This window comes from Anoplophora glabripennis, unplaced genomic scaffold (genome assembly GCF_000390285.2).
Source record: "Anoplophora glabripennis isolate ALB-LARVAE unplaced genomic scaffold, Agla_2.0 scaffold53, whole genome shotgun sequence".
In the NCBI taxonomy this organism is placed as follows: domain Eukaryota; kingdom Metazoa; phylum Arthropoda; class Insecta; order Coleoptera; family Cerambycidae; genus Anoplophora; species Anoplophora glabripennis.
In genome coordinates, this window is record NW_019416376.1 from 12,207 (window position 1) to 35,107 (window position 22,901).

The 22,901-nt window shown below is 32.5% G+C and overlaps 1 protein-coding gene across 2 annotated transcripts in view; it reads left to right on the top strand.

Moving 5' to 3' along the window:
* Positions 1 to 675: 675 nt before the first annotated feature.
* LOC108905622 (jmjC domain-containing histone demethylation protein 1) overlaps positions 676 to 22,901 on the top strand; it is a 32,998-nt gene continuing 10,772 nt past the window's right edge. Inside the window, exon 1 of one of the 2 annotated variants that reach the window (XM_018708581.1) lies at positions 676 to 747. In XM_018708581.1, the coding sequence (XP_018564097.1) occupies positions 685 to 747 (63 nt within the window). In that variant the 5' untranslated portion in view covers positions 676 to 684. Of the gene's footprint in view, positions 748 to 22,217; positions 22,280 to 22,901 lie in introns of those variants that run through there. The other variant, XM_018708579.2, reaches the window with a different exon arrangement.

A 22,901-nucleotide genomic window follows, 5' to 3' on the forward strand; every position in this document is an offset into this window, starting at 1 on the left:
AGGTTTATAGGAACTTTCTTTCTTATTTTTGGTCAAGGAAACTCCCTCTGAACTTTTTCGCAATATTAATGGGACACCCTGTATATACTTTACAGGGTGTCCAAAAACGGGTAACCGAATTATAGCTCGGGGCCTTTATAATCAAATAGACTGTATAAATCGGGAAAGATGAGATTTGACAACATTGCACGCCCTAGCTCCCAATTGGTTACACTACGAAAAAATTTTAAAAAAATTGTTTTCACCGCAGAATTTGAGAAAACACCTAATGATATGTGTCAAAGGTAACCTCCGTACGAATACGACCATGTACGTTTTTTCTAGTACAATTCGTACATTCATTTTTCAGTTTAATGTTGCATCCAAGTCCCGAAAGGGCTTAGTTTGAGCACATACCGTCCTCGGTCGAAATTTCGACCGGCTAAATTCCCTCAGTGCAACCGCCTGTTCGCGGGGCCCGACGAGAACCCGCACATAAGGCACCCACACGGAACGCAGCAGTTATTCGTCAAAATAATTAGTCTTACCTTAATAACAAGTTAAAATTGCCTAACACAATGAAAATAATACGGTACACCCATCTCGCACTTCCCTGGCACGTAGCCAGCGCGCGCGCGTCCCGTCCCGAAGCCGGTTTTCAGGTCTCGCGTCCACTGAAAACCCACCAGCTTTCAGTACTCCAAGATGGCGCACAGGGGTAAAAAGCTCTGTCTTGGTTCCGATCGACACAGCTACATATCTCGTATGGTACGTTTTTTTTTCTCTTTGAAGTCGTCAGTGTTGTTTGCTGTTTCTCGTGCATGATTTGATGTAGTTGTTGTACCGTTCGTGCCGTATTGATTTTTCGGTTATATAGGTGTTTTATTGATTTATTACAGTGGGTATATTCTGGTCTAATGTGTAGGGTGTCGGAAAGTTCAACAGTTGGGGTATACTTTTTTTTGGTCTTTTTTCTAGTAGTGTAGTTTTCTTTTAGATTTATGGCTTACGTTTTATCCCCGAATCGGACAAATTTTGGTCGAATCGGACTAACAAATTATTCCGCGACGCGATGTTTAACGAACTTAAACGGTTTTGTAACTAAATTCGCTCAAAATTAAACACTTTCTCGATGTTGGAAATAAAAATGGTGCGGGGACGTATTTTAAACACCGCACAAATTTTATAAATGCTTAAAACAGATATTAGTACATTTTTTGAGTTCAGATTTATGTTAAAATGCTTAAACGTAATCATGCGCCAGTAATATATCGCCGCTCCTTAAACCTATCAAAGTACATTACTTTTTTTGTACAGTTGCTCTGTAGCTTGAAGGTAATAGAGCGGCTATAAATCATTCTGCAGCTAAAGCATGGACCAAATGGTATTACCTCTTATGTTTGCAATTGTGTATTTGTAGCAAAATTTATCCCACTTCTGACGGGAGGTATTGACATTGGTGATATTGCGGAAACAACTACTTTACTGGCTAATGTCCCGACCAGTATTGAATTATATCCACGATATCTGGTAAACGCCAGGACCATTCGTCAACAAAGCCACCAGACATATACTGGTTTTGAACTTATTAGTTCTTATCAGTGTGCCTAGGTAAGATAACCAACGAAAGATCCAACTGTTTTTCATGTCAACTATTACAGACGTGTATGGGTGAGATATAATAAAAATAATAGAAAAATGCTACGTCTATAAATGGTCGCTGTTATTCACTGCCTAGGCCTTCAATACGGTCAAACTGTCAGAGAGCGACATGCTGTTTTGAGCGGACTATAAAAGCAAGAATTGTGTCGCCACTGGGCGAAACAATTTTTAACTGATGATATTGCGGGTAACTACTCTGCGGACTCACATTAGCCTCGCAATATCTACTAAATAGCCGGGTATCTACAGGGTCGGAAAGTCCCCATGGTTCATCGGCCGTTACGTGAGAGCGATAAAGAAAGTCATAGAAATCCGTGCGATAGAGAAAGATGGCTATAATGAAGGCGTCTAATAGTCACCGCCCATTTCGCCCTTCCACAACTAAGAAGTGGATCTTATTTGTGGAAGGGCGAAATGGGCGGTGACTATTAGAAGCCTTCATTATAGCCATCTTTCTCTATCGTACGGATTTCTATGACTTTCTTTATCGCTCTCACGTAACGGCGATGAACCATGGGGACTTTCCGACCCTGTATAGTTCAATAGTAATTAGGACATTAGTCTGCAAAGTAGGTGTTTGCGGCAATACACTAACGCAAACAATTAAAGGGTCAAAAGAATTTCCGAAAATTTTCCGTGATTTTTGACAGACTGTATTTAGGTGAAAAATGGTCGTGTCGGGAATTAAAAAAAAAACAATTTGAAATTCCAAGTCCACGAACTGGAAAATTTTTTTTCAGCTAAACCTTTGCATGGACCAGATAGCTTCAGCTTCAATTCAATTCAATTTCCTTTTTTTTTTTTAAATTTCGATACGACCATTTTTCATCGAAATATAGGATTTTTAATGAAAAAGGATCCTTTTGTCTTCAATCATCGATATCTCGGTGACAAATGGTCGTACAGAGAATTGAAGGGCAGTTTCGAAAACTGGAATAAATTTCCTATAACATGCTGCCGCAACTTATCGGAATTTTTTTTATCATTTTAAAAAACAGGAAAAAAGGGGTAATTTATGGATTTTTAGAAAATTTACAGCTAAATTAGAAATATTCACGAAATGACTAATGTTAAGCATGACTTTTACAGTTCGATATACCAGAAGTTTCATATCGATCTAGCGAACCGTTTCTTTGTTTCAAACAGTCATACTTTTGAAAAAAATGAAAGGGTCACGTTTTTTTGAGATTTTTTTTCATAATCATGATTAAAATGGATTTTTTTCAAAAAATTTTTTCAGAGAAGAAAAAGGGTAGTCTTGAAAAAAACTTTCTTAAGTCATTAAAAATTGTTTTTTTAATGCATTTATTGTCGTTTTCGAATATTTCTCATAATTCTGCTTTATTGGTTACTTTGCATACTTTCGATTTAATAGAAAGAGTATAATAGTTAAAAAAGTAAATTAGTGAACATTTCATTTTATTTGTGAAGCCTGAGAATACTTATCGCTTCTAAAAAGAAGGGAAATTTCAGGAAATCTGGTGCAAACCCTATTGAGGGCGTGCTTCTATTTTTGTGAAGTGTAACAATGAAAAAAAATAATAACTAGCTTTTAACTGATAATAAATTCTAATGTCATTATAACATAATAGAATTTAACTAAAAATTTGGAGGTGCGAAGTGCGAGTTATGTCGAACAATAAATACTTTTTTACAAGTGTGTTTCCATCTGAACTGGTTAGTACTGCACTAAGAAATTAAACAAATTTGGGTTGTAAACGAAAAACTGGAACATAAAAACATCGACAACATAAGGTTCTACTAAAAAAATGAATAGGGAGCCCTTTGACTAAGTAAATTAAAAAAGTTTACGGTCAAAAAAGTGATATGATCAGTCACAAAATTAAGGACGCTCTTATCTCTTGTACAAGTCCAGATATCGCCAGCCGGTTTTCCCCATTTATCGAACACAATTTTTTTTTAAATAGGATTTCGGTGAAAACTTTTGTTTAAGTAAAATGACCCTTTCAAGACCAATTTGTTTATTTTAACTATTTGATTCGCACCTGAAAAGTTGTACCAATGTCGCTGTTACGCTCCTTACAGTAAGTTGGGAACCTAAAAATGTAAGAAAACGATTAATTTTCGTTGCGTTTAGTTACTTTATTTATTTTAGTTAATGGCAACTTCCCGTAAAACCAGAAGTCTAAAAGGGACCCACAGTTTTTTAATTCTATTGAAGTTTTAGCACGATCCATCTCGCATTCTTAATTTATTTGATTGCCTTCAAACAATACAACGCTCGATTATGCTTCATAGATTCTTAGGTTTAGAGAATCACAATATTTCATCAAAATATCATCCGATATGGTTTGGCTTTTCAAGGAAATATATTTTACAAAATGTGTTTTAGTACTGAATTTTTCGACGCTCATACATAATTATAATGAATTGTCCCAAACTGCATTTGCTAAACTTTGCCTGATAATAGAACTCCTTAAAATAAGGAAACATTTTCAACAACAAAGATCGGGTAACGCCTAGTTTTGAGATACAGCGTATTCAATTTGAAATTCCTGGAAATAGTATTTAAAATACAGGGTGTCCCAAATTGCACATGCCAATTTGGTGACGGAACATCTCAAAATGAGAAAAAACAAACATTGATCGTGGAAATATTTTTAATATCTTAAAATGTTTGAGAACTTTGATGACACTTAGGGTAATGATATCAACTAGTGACCGACATATACCGTTACTAAGAATTTCAGAATTTTGACACATCTGAATATTTTGTGAGTTGGAAAGACTGCATTTAATTCCGGTTGGTGTTTCTAACGAAGGAGATATTTAAATAAATGTGATTTTTTTTAATTTCAGCATTCTACTGGGTGATTCAGTCATTATGCCATTCATTTTAACCACATATTCGGAGGGCTTCAATAGAGTCAAATTGAAAAACAAAATTTTTAGTCGATCTTTTAAGAGATAGCAAATATTAACTCTCGCTAATTCGGGCGCCCTACTACGCATTGCATTTTCTGGCGGGGAACGCGCCGGAAGACCACAGACCGTTAGAACGTTGAAGAGAAACAGCTGATTTCCTACTCGTCTGGAATTTTTCAATTGATTTCAAAATCAAAGTGCGGGGGATTCTAACTTTGTTAACAAAGTGGACGAATTAGTGTTTTTTTAGCCTCACTGGCATTTTAAATAGATGGGTACCATACTCATACCACTCTTTGAAAAGCAAAAAGTCACCAGGTACTACAAACTGAATAATTAATTGAACATAATATTAAAAACTCATATTCAGTTATAAAACATAGTGACAACGTTAACAATATTAAAAATACTAAATTGTAATAACCTAAAATTCGAAAACAATTATTATCCTTATACATGTGTTTTTGTTGACAAACAAATAATACTTGTTAATATTTAAACTGTAGAAAAATATCTTATTCATTCATGTGTCTAGGTAAAAATATCTGGTTTGTCCTTATTGATCACTACGTAGGTATTAAAAACGCAGTAAAAACTAGGTTCGTAACCGAATAAGGACTTATGGGATTTGAAAATATTTTTTTCAGTGTAAGTATGCATTTTAAAATTGTTTTAATCACGTATTCGTATTCTACTAATTTTTTCCTATCTTCACTTAAAATTAATGACATTATGACTGAATCACCCTGTATATCACAAAAACAACCAATGTTTGTTTGAACTCTGAACAGATGAAGTGTGACGTGCGCAATTTGAGCTACCCTATATATTTAAGACGCCTAAAAATAAACAAATGAGGGGTCTAGGTAAAGCCTTATTATTTCAATTGTTGCGTAATAAGAATTAATGCTAACTAAAAGGGGAATTATGAATTTAAAAAAATTAGATAGGCATTTTTTGTGGAAAAAGGTTCATAATTTGTAGGTTTGGTTTTAAACGAATGAAAGAATGTCACACATGGCCCCTCTAGATTTATCCGCTCCTGAATGCTTCCGGTCCATAGTCATCATTTGGTTTCATAAAGAATAAGCAGTGAAATTCCTGTAAAAATTTTTATTGGATTAGCTTCAGGTTTTATAAATAATAAATAGTTTTCTGGAATTTCAACTTAAACAAGCTTAATCTTGGAGACTAAGGTTTGAAACTATACATATTTTAAAGTTTAAATTTCCAGGAATTACATAAATTAACATCCCATATACAGTGGTGATAAATAATTATGATTTTATTTAAATGTTACAAACTAAACGATAACGCTTACTGTCGCCCACCTTTTTTGTAATCTAACCAACTTTGTTCCTCTATCCGTTTTCAAGATTCCATGGTGAACGTCCTTAAGTGAATCACCAATATTGGGAATTTTGATCATTTTACTCATTTGTGATTATAATTAAACTAAAACTGAGCACTTTCACTCAGATATAGGTACTCCTTAAATAAATTCTTCACGTAAACTCGTATTTGGTGCACTTGTACCTAAATCAGACTAAATGTCCTCATTACTGAGCGAGTTTAAATGCATATACATATTGCTTCTGTAATCTCGATCACAGTTGATAGGGGCTCGTTAGATAATCCAGAAAAGCGTGATCTTCAGTAGAACAGGACTTAGCCGGCGGCGGCGGGCCTCAGCTGACGGGTCTGAGCCAGGACAGGAGGAGGCCCCGCGAAGTGAATAAATTTCAACGCTGTATATCCTAATTAATCATTTATGAGTGATTTATTTTTGCAGTCAATATTTAGTTAATTAAAAACCAAGTCTGAGTAAAAAATGACTCAATAATAGTTACATTTAAATCATATTAGGAAAAAGTCAGCTCAGAATAGAGTCAAAAGTCTCTCAATTGATAGTTAGCAGTAACTCGGATTTGAGTAAAACTCACTCATTTCTGATGTAATAATTTCACTCACAGTCAGTTGTATTCATACTAATAGAGTGAAAATTTCACTCAATCGGGTGTGGTTAGAAATTGATTACATTATTGAGTAAAATTGAATGAAATTTTAGTGAAATTTTTTTACAGTGTAGAAGAATTAAATGTAGTACGCGATTTAGACTTATTACGGATCTGAATCAACAGTATATTAATGTTAGTTGCAATGGTTGATTGACATGCCGTCAAATCAAAACTCAACAGTAATCTGACCCTGCCTCAAATTTATGTAGAAATGTTTGCAAAATATCGGATATTTTCCAATGTAAACAAAAATATGAACGAGAATATGGTGGCTAATTGGAAATAATGAAATTGTTGATTAGTCGACGTTTCAACAAAAATTATTTAATGAATTTGAATGAAAACACAGTTAATTAAAACAATGATTTAATAAACAATCAATATTAAACAATTACGATGAATTAAAGGAATTGTTGAAAACGACCGTTTTCGCAAACCATATATTTTTCATTTTTCTCCAAAAAAGGTCACTGTTCCGAATAACTGGGGAATTAGTTCTTATAATGTTTCATTTATTTACAATACGATTCCTCAAATTATCTCGGATCTCAACTGATGAAGGTTAAACGATTTCCCAAAAGAAAATAGTCACAATTGTTAAGGTCTGGGGATCTAGGTGGCCAATTGTGAGGACAGTTATTTGTTCCAACACTTGCCATTTATTCAGACATAAAAAAAGTCTCTAACAGCAGCATTAAAATGCCCTGCAGTACATAGGCGACCATTTTGTAGAAATTCCAAATAGCTTTCTCCGTTTAGTTGAATTGGTAGAATATCTGGTCCAATCAAATAACCTCTAATAATGCTGGCAAAATATTCTTACAAGTAATACTTCCGTGAGTAAAGCTTTATCAGTAAAATGAAACATCAGTATAGTCTTTCCGAAGTCAGTTGAACACGTATAAAAACGCCTAGCAGTAAAATTTAATGAGTTTCATAGCCGTCCCTAAAAAGTTTTCTGCTAAAGGTAAAAAATTATAATAATTTGTATATAACGTATAGAAAATTTCTATTACATGTTCATTTGGCCAACAACATATTTTAATTATTTCTCAAACAATTTTATTATATTGATGGCAAATTTCGTTTTGGCAGAATTTATATATATTTGAAAATGTACCCAATAATTACATTGTTTTCAGTAACACCGATTTTTTTACAGAATATTATTTACGGAAAACATTCCCGTCACCCAAGCACCTCTTTCAACATTGGAAAATATTTCCGTATGTGGTACCTCAATATTAGAAAATCTCCGATATTCCTCCACACTTCTACAGTTTCCCCTATATAGTAGCAACATATAAATTTGCTCGTTAAATGAAAACTTTCCTACTATTTCCGGAATTTGTGCAGGATTGAAACAATGATATACTGCATTACTATTGACTTTTTGATTATCTTCTAATTAGCACTAATCTTCTTGTGCCACACTTCGTCTTTTCTTTTCTTGAAAACCATTAGGTTTATTAAAAGTTAACAAGAGTAAAATGAATTGTAAACAGAAATTCCGCATGACATGAAGTAATTTTTCAAGATCAGCCAGTGGAGAAAAATGTGGAGAAATATAAGGGTGTTTACAGTTAGTCCCCTAGCAGTGGTCCCATCAATATTAATTTATTTTTAATTAATTCTGAGCTTAAACTATTTCGTTCTTGCAAGTCAAGGAATTGTAAAGATTTTCTTTTTTCGAAATTTAGACATCAATTTTGGGGAATTATATCTTTACACGGGTGCAAGTCAGTATATAGGTAAGTTATCTTAAAAAATAAATCACCCTGTATATTCTACTAAAACGAAAGTTTACCAAGATTACTTAATTGGCCTTAGAAAGTATATTTTTAGTTGTACACGTCTTTAACTCTCATGTACCTACATTACATATTCGAATAAAAGTACCTACTTTTATTCGAATACATGTGTCGATATGCACCACCCACACGATACGGCATTTGTTTACATTTGAAATATTTCGCGACTGGAACCGGCTTAAGATGTAAATCAAAATTGTGACCACTAGTATTTTTAACCAATCAATTACCATTGATTTATAAGCTGTGCTACCAGTTCCGTACCTTGGGGTGGTAGATTTATATTTTAAGATTTCTTTTCTTGGAAATTTTGATGGACTGGTCATGAAAAATGTTTGTTTTAGAAAGATCTAAAGTTAATTCTGGTGTATGCTTTTGTGGTAAGCTTTGAAAGCAAGATATCTATTTTTTGAAATGTTTTCTTCTTAGTTTTAGTGCAATGTGAGACTAAACTTGAATATCTCGCACCCGATTTATCTGGACAAGTAATTCCTTAATTATACCTGTAATTAACTTCGTTCTATTTCAATTGCAATTTTCTGCTAAACTATAAAACGTAGAGAAACGCCGAAATGAAATTTCCTTTGTTTAAATAAACATAATGATGAATTTTAAGAAAATATATGTGCTCATACCCGACCTTGCATGTATATAGTTCGTTTCAAACACGAGTCGCTGCATATTTACACGGCGGGGTTATCTATCATTAAAGGCGATTTACAGTTCCGTATCCGTGCGACACAGCGCATCTCAGATCGTAAACTTAAACGGCTTATTCAATTCATGGCGGGCTGCTTTCTTGCAATACAAATCTCTGCACACCGTATTTGACTGTTAGATTAGGTCCATAACAGTTCCACTCATAGAAAAAAGGAATATTTCGGAAAAGGAATAATCTTGTTTCATGGTTCACACCCCGTATAAACCGTGTGTATTAATTTTTCATGAAGTTGTTGCGTTCGAAGACACTTGTCAACGTGTTTGTCTTCACCTAGTTGATTGGTGCGGACAATTAACAGCCTTGGAGTTTTTATAGCTTTATTCATATTAGGTTGCCCATCGAAAAATGTAGCCCCCCTGTAATTATTGCCCGGGTTATGTCGCGTGCATGTGTACATTTAGACCTGATTAATACCCGAATGGGTCAGTAATTTATACTCCTATAATCGAACTATTCTGACTAATTTACACAACTATAATCGAACTTATATATGACTTGATAGAATGGAAATAGAGTTTTTTGTAAACTTTCACTATTTCCGTCAATATTTGTATTTCTCCAGGGTGAGGCAACTGAGTAAAATAAAGATAGTGAAATAGTTGTGGTGCGGTATTAATTAAAATAATTTATTCTTTATATGTCACTTAATTTAGTGGAGACGCCACTGTAATTTCTTATTTTAAATGGAAAACCCTGTATATTACCTCAAAATTAAGAGCTTTTTCCATGTCGTGTATAAATTTTCGTGGGAGCACACTGTATATACAACGTACTTTTTTTTTCTTAAATATACCCTAAGAACGGGCAATATTGTAAATTCTTAGTAATCCAGTCATTGAAGCATTTTGGCTACCAATTTTTTCGGTTGGAATGGATGGAATAGCCCAAGAAACAAAAGTTATATAGTGCCGATGTTTGTACAGTTAATACTTTTTGAGTTATTTTAGCCCAAAAAGTGCATGTTTTTGAGCTATTTTTCGCGAATATCTCAAAAACTACAAGTTTGATCAAAAATGATCATAAGCAAAAATGAAGGTAATTAAATAGCAAAGAGATTGCTTTTTTATTTTTGTAGATGGTATAGAACCCGAGTTATGACTCCCAGAAGTTGAAGTCGGTATTAAAATTAATGACTTGACGGGAAAAAATATTAAACGTATTCCTTCTGCAGTTTACTTTATTTGTGTATTAACAGTAGATTCTGGGAATTTAAACGATTTTAGAAACCTAAATTAAAAAAAAAATCATTTACTTTTGAATAAAACTTCAATTTTTAAAAAAATCGCCTTTTTCAAAATATTTCAAAAACTAACAAAGTTAAAAAAATGATAGAATAAGAAATTGTAGGTTTTTCTTACTGGACAATTTGCTTTTTTTAAATTTTTGTAGGACAAAGTGTGACAGTTATGACCGTTAGACTGTCCAAGACTGTCTTTCCTGAGCCCTTTTAGCTTACAAATCTAAAAAAACGAAGGGCTCAAAAAAACTGCAAATCACAGAACTTAAAGTGCTTTAAATTCCCTACAAAATGGTTTTTTTGAGTAAATTTATAACTTTAAAATTACAAAAGTTATGGTAAAAAAATTAATCGCATTAAAAAAATATTAAGAATAAATTCAATAAAAGTAAAAAAAATAAATATTTAACTCATACTCACTTATAATTTTTAGGACATTTTTCTATAAGGGGTAGGGTTTTTTATGAGGGGTGGGTCTTCCATAAAGGTTTTTTTGGGTGGTTGAAAAGTTGCAATATATCATAGATCATTTGAAAGCCAATAAAAAGTTTATAATTCAACATATGCATACCATTAAAACATCTCAAGCTTTCAATAATATTTTATTTTATTATAAGGAATGGTTTTTAAGGGTTGCAACTTTGTAATGAGTCGTAAGCTTTCTAATGAATAACAAAAGAAATGCAATACATTGTGAATGCACCAAAACAAGTACAAGGGTAGTGTTCACCCCTAAATAGAAAAAAGCACACATCTAGACAATATAACTTTTGAAGTGAGGGGTCTGATGAGCTTGTATGCAAATTTTCAGGAAAATCCATGCTATCCGAAAAAATTGGGAGCTTTTACTTTATTTTCACCTTCAGTGACTGGACTATAGTTTGCTTCAATTTTTTTAATGCCAATTTAAAAATAAACAAGGTTTAACGTGTACAACGGAAGACCACATATTCGTGGACTCAAAATAGACAGACTTAGGCTAATTCACCTATATCCAAAATCGCTTCGTTTGGCCTCTAGGTGGCCTAAAAGTTCGTGAAAACTTTTTAAATTTTGTAAATAACTCCAATACGTTTTATTCAATTATGATTATTTCTGGGGTGTGAACTTTTGCTTGTAATCCACACATTTTGGTGTTATACAGAGTGTTTTTTAAAACTTACAACTCCTACAAAATTGATGTGTGGTGATAATATCCGTTCATAACGTTTTCCTGTTTGGGGCAATAATGACAACTATTTTTTATTTGATAAGTGATACCATTTGGAAGTTTTTGGGCCTCGTGTAGAATTTTGATTAAATGAGCGGTTTGGGTACAAAGAAATATTTTTTAAATTTTTAATTATCATGTCACCTATATTTCAATACCTACTTAACAAAATGCTAGTAGGCTCTAACTTTGTAGGTTAACTGCAATTTCAGTTTGACCTTGTTTGGGATAGCATTATTGTTGGCCCGGTTATTCTACCCAATAGACTGAATGGAGAATTGTATTTAGAATTTTTGCAAAACTGAACTGAGTGTGGATGCGTATCCATTGGTGGTCATTTTGAACAGTAATAAGTATTACAAACAGTATAATAATTTGTACTAAATTTAATAACCTTAACTTTGTTACATTTATCTCCAGCATTTTTTATTGTATTTGATTGTTTTTGGCTCCTTTCAAACAACACAATTTTTGTTTAATTTCCAAGGCCTACTATTGCAATGTTAGCTTCTTTTAATTCCTGCCGACTGCATATTATTTTCGTTGTTTGCTGATTGTTCTACTCCAATGCCACTTAACATTTTTTTTAGAATTTGAAGATTTGTCAAATTATGTTAAAAAAATACGGTGTTGCCATTTAAAAAAATATTGTTTTAGTAGCTACTGAAGAAATATGGCAACAAAGGAAAGCATTATTTATAAATTATTCTTAGTCAAGTTATTTCCTATAACTTTGCATTTCGAGGTACTAGTCCATCACTGTAGAGTAATGTAGAGTATATCTTCCGAGTTTATTTGATTTTTTTGTATTGGGTGATCAATTTTTTAAATGTACCAGAACCCGAATTCTCATTTTCTCAAGGAAAGATGCCATAAAATTATGTTATGAAAGAAACCCTCGGTTCGGATGAGTTATGAAATATTTTCACAGCTTTCCTTTCATTTTTGTCCGGTGCGAAGTCTTCTCAATGAGACGTGGGTGCAATACCTGGGTTTTAAACATCTTGAGTTCTGATAAAAACATGAATATCTATATATTTAGTTTGCGTGGATGGAATTTGCTCGGTGGCTGTAAGACGCAAGACAAAATTATGTAAAAGTTATTACAGTGACACAAAAGTCATTGCGTATAATCTTTCTTTTTAAATTTAATGCATTTCTGCTACTCTGAAAAAAATTAAATAAAAAAATTGTTTTTTTAAGCTCAACGAATACTAACCACCACTTGGAATATCATCTACAAGTGCAGTTGTCGTAAATAAAATTTTAGCTATACATAAAACCCATATGAACAGATTTGTCGCCTAAATAAAGGATGTCTGATATAAAATTTATGGTGTTATAACAACCGAGCACGTTGTTTTATCTTGCCAGTGGAAAAAGAGGGAATCAAACTAGGTTGTTCCTTATTCCCGGATAAAGAATGATGATGGCCTGACGAAAATCGCCAAAAGTTCTCTAGAATTTAGGGGAATTGCTTGTTATTTTTGGAAGGCTCATAAAATTGTATTAGTGGGAATTAAATTAATCTATTCTTTGTTTACAGAAGCTTTTTTTAATTAAAAATGTCCGAATGGCCTATATAGAGAATTAAATAAAATTTAGTTCTAAATAATAGTGGCGCATAAATCAATGTTGATGGTAGTAAAAGTCAGTGGTAATCAACATTACTTGTTGTCTTCAAACTGAAAACCTGGAAATGTCAAGAAATTAATAGTAATTAAAAAAGTTAAATATCTGGTCAGTTTAAAAAAATTCGTGGACTTTGCTTTATTGATAAAATAAAAATTAGAACGCTTATAGTAATACCTTTTGCAGACATTTTCATAAAATATTAATTGCATTTCGGAAAAAATCAGGTCAAATAACTAATTTTAGGCTTCAAGGCGTTTCAGAATTCAAACTTAAAATTTGAATTCTTTGGAAAAACGCTTCATTTTCGATATACAGTGTTGAAATTTGGAAATAAATCCACAGATTTTCTAAAATATGTCTGAAGATAGTTGTCATGAAACTAGAACTAAAGACCCCAGAAATTCGACGCCACTGAATATTTTCGAAGTTTGATCAATGCTAAAAGCATTGACGGTGTTTCTATGAAAACAGATCTTTACTTTTTATTCGAAAAACAAACAAATTTCGAGCGTTATCAAGCATTTCAATAGAATTACTACTCGTTTCACAAAAAAAATACATATTCTTTTGGTTTAAATGTAGTTTTAAACACCACGTATGAATGAAAATATCGAGATAATCATCAGCGTAGAGACTTTGCATTTTCAGCGACGAATTTCCCTGTTTTTTAGTGATGCCTTATTCTCACTTGACGTATTTCAAGTGTCCTCCGATCGAGTTAAAAAAATAAACTATTTTATATTTCATTTTATTAAAAAACCATTCTCTATTAAAAAACTATGCTTGTGTTCAAATGTACAACAGTGTAGTTTTAAGTGGGCCAACATATACAGGGTGTCCTTACCAAAGAAGTTATTAGAATTATTATAGTAGGCAACCAACATTGCAAGCTGGTACTATCAAATAGAAGTGCCTAAATATTAGCGTCACCAATATTAAAGATTCGTTTATAATTAATAATGACAAACCGTTGTCTACACTCGAGATAATGCGATCGCTGATTGGTTGAATAGTATTTTGTGAAGAGTTACACCAATCACCAGCTGGAAAAATAAAATGTGTTTTAAGGTAACCTTGATCTTATTTTAATTTTACTAAAATTTAATTGTAAATGCGAAGGAAATAAAATTACTGTTCCGAAGAAAATTACTGATGTGGCTTGTAGTCATTTATGAAGGCTGTAGAACTCAGTAATATACCTTATAAATTAAAAAAACATTTATTTTCCAATATTTAATATATACAAATTGTCGTCAAATCGTCTTTACGACAAAAAATTTAATTAAAAATTTGGATAATTTCGAAAGTGTTCCTGTATAAAATAATTTTTAAAAAGTAATTTGCGATGCATTTTTAATTTTGAAAAATTAATATTTTTTTGTTTTATTAATCATTTGATTGCAAATAAACTCAATGCCTCCAAATTTAGGATATTAACATAAATTTTAATACTAAACAATTTTTAATATAAATTTTCCCGATCTTTCACACAAAAAGGACACTTCAGATATAGTTTCTCCGAAGTCAGTTGAACATGTATAAAAACGCCTAGCAATAAAATTTTATGAGTTTCATATGCGTCCCTAAAAAAGTGTTCTAAAGGTAAAAAATAATAATATTTATATTATATTATATGTTCATTTGGCCAACAATATATTTTAATTATTTATGTCCTCAAACAATTTTACTAATTCAATATTGTCTGGCGATATTTCGTTTTGTTCCGTTTCCAAAATGCCATGTTGTAATAATATTGGTAAACAAAATATCCCTTTCGCAATTGTAATACATATTAATGATTAATAGAAGGTGCCTATAATAAATTAAAATTACCTGAATCATACCAAATTCCGCATTGCTGCACTTCACTGCTAGGCAATTTGTCAACAATTGAAATTCATGGCCGGTCGCCCAGTGCGGCTGTGTTTGTGCGCCGTTTGCCCGCGCTCCCATTCTTCAACTGGGCGTTATATTTCTACCACCACCACATTTAGTTCGACCAAACCAGTATGTTAAATAAATATGGGAACAAGTTTTTCAAATATGCCGAGTTGCTGCGTCAGCGACCTAACTTGGTACACATACTGCCTAGTTCTTTGGTCTTCAATTGAGGTCGGAAAGACTATACCTAAAGTGACCAGGAAGGAGTAATGATAAAGATGAAAGTAGGTCGATTGTGTCAAAATTTTAAAAAGGGAAATCAATTTTAATTCGAACCACTTTACGTAATGACATTTTTTGATATGAGATACGAAAAAAGCGCTTTATCTACACAGAGTTTTTCACAAGGCTTATTTAAATTTTTAAAAATTGATATAGATATGTATTATAAATATCCTTGGGTAAAGGGTTGACAGAAATGTCACTAGTTAGGGAAGTTGAAAAGAAGTGGAGAACAAGATCTTTTTCAGAGAGGTTAGAAAGGATATGACCCTTTTTCACCGTTTATTATTGTTTCATGAAAAAGAAATAAAGTTTTAGATTATTATTGTTGTCATTGCCCATTCCCTAATCACCTATAAAAGAAGCAATCGTTTTCTAAAATGTCACATTTTCACACAATTTTTTTTTAAATTGACGCCAATGTTTAAGACAATCGGGATATCCTGTACATGTTGAATGTTTTAATAGTTATTGCACTTGCAGAGGATAGTGTTCTTTTAGTTCAACAAAATGTTTCAAATAATAATATTGGATTTCCAAGGAAAGGCCAGGAAATTAAGTGCCACACCCTGTATACTTGTGCATTTTTATGAGGCGGCAACAGAGTAAATTTATGACTTACTAGCGGCCCGTCCCGGCTCCGCACGGGTGGACATTTATTTTAAACATTTTGGGATATAAAAAATATAGCCTATGTTACTCAGGGATAATGTAGCATTCTAATGGTGAAAGAATTATCGAAATCCGTCCAGTAGTTTTTGAGTTTATTCGTAACAAACATACGTACATACAAAAATACAAATCTTTCCTCTTTATAATATTAGTATAGATTAAAAGAAAATTTAGACAAATGTAACGAAATTCCACAAAGCTATTGAATTGCCTTTATTTCAGTCTTTCCTTAAATATAATCCCACCAGCGATACAGGTATATATTGACTGCCCCCACAAATGGATAAGCCAGTACCTCAAAATATATTAGTCTGAGATCAAATATTTCTTTTCTTTTGTTTGTCTTAAATAAAATATCCGAGATCGAAAGGAATTTTATTTTTTTTTTAAATAGACCGTATTCCTTTGAAATGAAACAAACGAAATACCTAATTTGCAAAATTAAATGTACATAATTGCGCCTATTTGATTCCCGGATTCCCGTTCTTAAACCGTTCTTATAACGTTTCGCCTCTTTTTAGGTAGTTACTTTAACCTACACCGAATTATTCTTTCACGCATTTCATGAATAAGAAATTATCTGTTAAGGTACGTTTACACCGAACCGACGTTGCGTAATGACGCAATCGAATAGTACCGTTTCGATAGGTCTGTCGCTTGGATCGCAAAATATATTTCATAACGGAAATTTTTGTACTATTAAAGCTATACAGGATGACTAGTGACACCGGGGCATTTATGTGTGGGGACTCAAGTTCCGTTTCGGCGCTAGATGTTAAAAGTGGCAACAAAAATCTTTAATTGTTTTAAACAGAAAGTAAATGACAGTTTATTTTTAATGTGCAGAGCAATGTAGCAAGTCAAAGAAATATTGTCCTGTTCAACAAATACGGCCACTAAAGGTTTTTACTGTACCTTACTGTACAGTTGATTAAAATATTTGAAAAAGAACTGCATGCAGGAACCTGAAGTCGATCGTAATAATATAGAATACAGTATAAAATTACAGTAAGAGAGGATTGTGAAAAGCAAATCATGTCTTCGGTGTTCAAAATTATAACTTCTTGTCTTCCCTATTAGACGAATTAGAAGCAGCGCCATCTCTTGGTTCCTTGTTTTCGCCATTAGATGTCACTTTCTGGTATACTAACCCAAAGTCCCTACGTTGACCATCTAGGATCTTTTGACCTTTTTCAAGTTTTTCATATCTTCATTTTTTCGTATATCTAATGATTTTCACGTAATTAACTATTGTATCGCTTCACATGGAACTTACCACAAAATATATAGGTACAGTACGTAATAATAAGTACCAGCAAAAGTTAACAAAATAATAATTAGGAAATAATTAATCGTCTCCGGCTATCGGTAAATACCCCATTTCAAAAACGAATATGACCGTTCAACATTGACGGTGATCATAGGTATATCTAAAATAGTCAAAAAAATTTTAATAGATGCTACTACTTCACATTTTGGTAATCCCACTATCGGCATCAGTACAATAACATTATACATGTCTGCCTATGATCTGAAGCTACGCATCGATCAATTTATTCCATACGTATCTGTCGGCCAGCCGTGCCAGTAAACAATTCAGGTTTTTATTATACAATAAATAAAATTTTTCTTTTGAATTAAATCAGATTTGTATAAAACGACTAATAAAATTAATTATTACTCGAAAATGAATACATAAGAATACAAAAGGGAAAAAACTTGAAATAACAATACCCTTATACAAAACAATACCCCACATTTGGTACTCTAGTACACAAGTACTAGAGTACCAAATTTTATTGGAATTGGATACATATTTTTTATCCAACACTTGTATATAATGATACTATATTTTCTTTGGTTTTAAAGGAATAATGTGGCCTATAAGTCACTTGTGAGTTATAAGTCATAAGTCACTAGTGAGTTATGACTTATAATCCACTAGTAACTTATAGACCAAAAGACCAAATGTTTGGTTTATTTTCCTAGTTTTTATTAGAAAACCTATTTGAAACAATAATAAGTCAACAAATAACCTAAATGCTACAAACTTACAAATCTACCTACTTGTTAATATTAACATTAACATTTATGGTATAGCCGTAATTTGATGCCAAAGGATTATTGGAATCATTTTGTGATTGTGGTAAATTTATAGAACAGGTTGCCCCTTTGCTTTTGCTTGCTTCAGAAATCTGCACCCCTTGTATCTTTTTAGCAATATCAATTTTGCTGGAAATTGACTCTTCTATATAACCTCCTGTCAAGGTAGATGACTTCCATCCACCGTGACGTTTGAGTGTTGAATATCTACTCCAGCATTGGCCAAGAGAGTTGCAGATGCGCGACGCAAACCATGCCCTGTATAGAAATTAGAATCTGTCAAGCCCAAAAATCGCGCAACAACATTAGGGATTTTTGATAGATTATTAATACCAACACATTGACGTGTGCATTTTCCCTTTTGAAAATTGCAAAAGAACCTTTTATGCTGCACATTTTGAGGCCATAGCTTAGAATATTTTCTAATTAATTCAATTGGATTAACACAAAATCCTTCATGTAACACAGCGAAGCTTCTTGGTTCGTTCGTTTTAGTATTTGAAATCATGATGCGGATATACTGCCCTTTGTCCTCTATATTGTCTGCTTAGATGGGTCAATTTCTCCAAACGGTAAGCGCCAAAAAGTCCTAATATCAACACCACCTAAAAACAACAAATTTAATCAGTTAAACTATTCAGAAGAACTTACCTTATTCATAAGATGATCTTCGTCTAGGGCTTCACCCAAAAATTGTTCGATTTGTTCTCTTTCTAAGACCTTGGATATTTTTTGTTGAAAATATTTGTGCTTAAACTTGGAAATGCCACTAGTCTTCCGAATTTAGAAATTTCAATGTTCTTATAAACTCCCAAAGTTGACTTCCACATGGAATATTTAGTCCACAATGTGGATGGAGCTAATTTCTCACTTAAATTGAAAAAATAAGCCAGCAAGACATCTTCATTTACCCTTTCACCCCCTTGATTTTCCAATCTTGAAATTCCTTCAGTTCTTTGTTGTAGGTATAAAGATTTTGATTTCTCCGGAATGATGCCTACAGTATCCGCATTAGCTTTTTCTAAAATTTCAGATGGAATTTCCACATTTTCCATGTTTTCAGTCTTGGTTTTAGGATTTGAACGTAATTTCAACTCAAAAAATATTGTTTGTTTAATGACAATCTTTGGTGACACATTAGGTTGCGCATCCTTTGTAATATTTAAAAATACATTCATTTCGTTAAATTACTTTTTCTGACACTGACAACTGGAAATTTTAAGTTATATATACCGTAACACTAGTATCACAAATAACTATTAAAGATATTTGGAGAAAACTAAATTTCTGCAACTTTACCGCCATCTAGTGGCTAAACGAAACAACTTGAATATATAAAGATCAGTTCGCCATTTTACAAGAGTTATACGAAATTGATGATTTTAATCAAGATTAAATCCACTTAAGTAAATATTACTGTTCACTGTGTGTACATATTTCCAATGGCGTTTAGTAGAAAGAGCATTGTATCGATTTATCTAATTATGTTAGGTAGGTCGCAAAGTCGTAGATAAATATTTTTTTTTATATGTCTGACACACTTTCATTAATGAATTGATAATAATTATTAACAGGATATTGTACAAAATTTACATCCTTGTTTGTTATTTAGACGCCTGTATAAATCGGAGTAAATTTATTTAGGCAACATGGTTTTTAATATAGTATTTATTGCGGCAATTTTAACAGTGTAGAATTTTGTTTTTCTCGGAAAGAATTAAACTAAAGCAGTATCCTTTGTGCGTTCAATTCCAAAATTATTTATTTTTTATATCTCAAAAGATTTATTTAAATATTTAATACATATTTTGTTATTTTTTGAGTTTCGTGCATTTTGTGTAAAAAAATTCACGTTTACGATCTCTGTTAACATTTTGTTGAAATTTGCACTTAAACTAGTCGGTATTATTGGCCATTATTGGCACTGCAACTTGGCAACATAATGAGATACGACATAACTGTCGATATTAAAGTAAAGTAGTTCCTAATTTTTTAGTAAAAATGTTATAATTCCCCACTTGAATAATATTTTAAGGAATTTTATATAAATTTCGATACGGAAGCGACCCATAGACGACCTTATTTCCTCGTGCTAAATAACGTTAGTTGCGGTCATGAAAATTAGTGATTGTAGCGGATTCAATATACACAACCATGTAGGGCTGGTTGCTTGCTATTAGTCATATGATTTGTCGCAGAAAATTGCTTTATAGATCTCCGTTAGGTGCGGGTATAGCCACTGTTGGTACTGGGTGTGTGTTTTTATTACAAGGGACATTCACGTTTGAAAATATAGACCTATTTTCAAGAATAGTTTCGACGTCATTATAACTTTTTAGGCAATAAAATTTAATGAGTTCCATAGGCGTCCCTAAAAAGTTTTCTGCTAAAGGTAAATAAATTCTATTATATGTTCATTTGACCAACAACATCTTTTAATTATATGTCCTCAAACAATTTTATTGTATTGATGGTAAATTTCGTTTTGTTCCCTTTCAAAAGGTCTCCAAAATGCCATGTTGTAATAATATTAGTAAACAAAATATCCCTCTTATTTCTCCCTTTTGCAATTGTAATATCAGTGATTAATAGAAGGTGCCTATAATAAATTAAAATTACCTGAATCACACCAAATTCCGGATTGCTGCACTGCACTGCTAAGCCATATCTCGACAACTGAATTTATGACCAGGTCGTCCAGTTCGGCTGTTTGTGCTGCGTTTGACCGCGCGCTCATTCAACTGGGCGCCCAGACCTGTATATGGGTATGGCTAAATAAATATGGGAACAAGTTTTTCATACCTGATACATACTACCAACCTCTTGGTTCTTCAATTGAGATCGGAAAGACTATACCATGTTGTATGTTTCTGTTAAGCATTAAAACTTTCAATTTCCTCAAATTTGACCGACATTTGAAATTATTAGAACAATTTACCTATTTGCAGTAGTTATTTGTTGGAATAATATTAATATGTATCGGTATACAACTACTAAAAATCAAGTTAGGTATGAAATGTGTAATAATTAAAAAGTATAGTTCTTCAAAAAAAAATTACGTCACATTTATCCACCCCGTGCTTTGTCCTTCCTGTGCAAGTACTCTGTTAAAAGTAAATTTTCGCCGTCATCCCAACACACTAAATCGATATCAAGGCATTACTAGACTGGTATCCGGTGATAAAATATAATGCAGGCCACTTTAAATCGTACAACTGAAAGTTCCTTATTTATTAATGAATTGTTTATCGAATTATAATTTCCATTTGAGAAGGAGAAGCGGATGAAAATAAACGGTTAGGAACGTTCGATTGCCATAGCGTAAGGCTGGATTTCAGATACAGGGTGTGCCATTTCTCACTGGCGTTTTCTTAGAAACAAAGAGACCTATTTTCAATCGATATTAGCCAAAGGTGGAGGACACTAAAAGGTTTATCTCAGCATAAAAGCTATTTTCTATACAAAGAAGTATTCTATCCTAGGAGCAGAAAAACGTGTTCATCGATTAGACAATTAATTTTCGATATTTTTCTTTATTTTGCTTACACTGTAAATATAAAAGTAGTCAGACATTTACATTTTAATTATTGTTTTCTGGCAAATATAACTTTCTATAACTTTTTTTAATACAAGTTTTTATAAAATTGTAGTAAATTAACGCTATTAAAGGTCAATAAGGAAATTGATGTGCGTTTTCCGATTTAATAACTTTTAAATGCGAATAAGTCTTAAATAAATCAAATCACAATTTCACAGGTTCTTAATCTGATAAAATACTTTTGTTTTCTCTACATATAAGTTATTCATTTAGCATAGTCTACCCATTGCGTTTTGTGTACAAAAAGGGACGACTAGCGTTACATTGTTTCATTTCGAGATTTGTCAGTTTTCAGCTTAAACATTTTTCTTCGTGTCATATTCGTGCAAGTGAAAAAAAAACATAATTTTCACATTTTAGTTATTCCAGTGTATTTTTAAAAATGATGTCATTTGAGAGTGGTAATGGCCAATCTTAATAATTAGGGAGTCGTAATCGAGCGAGCCAACGATTAAGGACGTTGTAAGATAAACAACATTTATCAGAGAATTGGAGCACCAAATGCAGATATGTTGGTGAGTGATGAAGTGGAAATGTACAGTTATTTAAACGAACTTTCGTAACTTAAATCGAAATCAAAAAAGGTACTAGTAGAAAATTAATAAAATTTTATTTATTAAAAAAAAGTATATTGAAACCGAAAATTTATTGTTATGGCGAGACAGGATAAATGCAGGACATACAGTTTCCAACGTTTAGTAAGTTTTAAACATCAACGGTAGACGTGAAACATTTTTGGAAAGATTTTCTAAGGGATTAAAGGCACCCTCTGGGAAAGGACGGCGGTTAATAATTACACATAACGGAAGTGAGGTTTACATGTTGTTACGAAAAAGAGATTATGGACAATGTGGATATTTGAAAAATGTTTTGCATATATTTTGCCTCAAATTGCTGGTACAGTGATTGTCATCGATGATGCGCCTTACCATAGTCGACGAATAGGAACATTGTCAACAATCATGGAATGTTTGAACGGAAATATAAATACATTATATTAAAAGTACGATTATTAGCAACTGCAGAAGAAAGGAAGTAGTGAAATCTTGCAGTTTTACATTTCCTCGATTGCCATTATACCATTGTCAACTGAACCCCATTGAACTAATCTGAACAGATATAAAAACTTATGTGGTATGAAAAAACACAATTATTTTCAAATGACAGCTGTGATAGCGTTAGTGACAGTGATAGTGACAGTTAAAA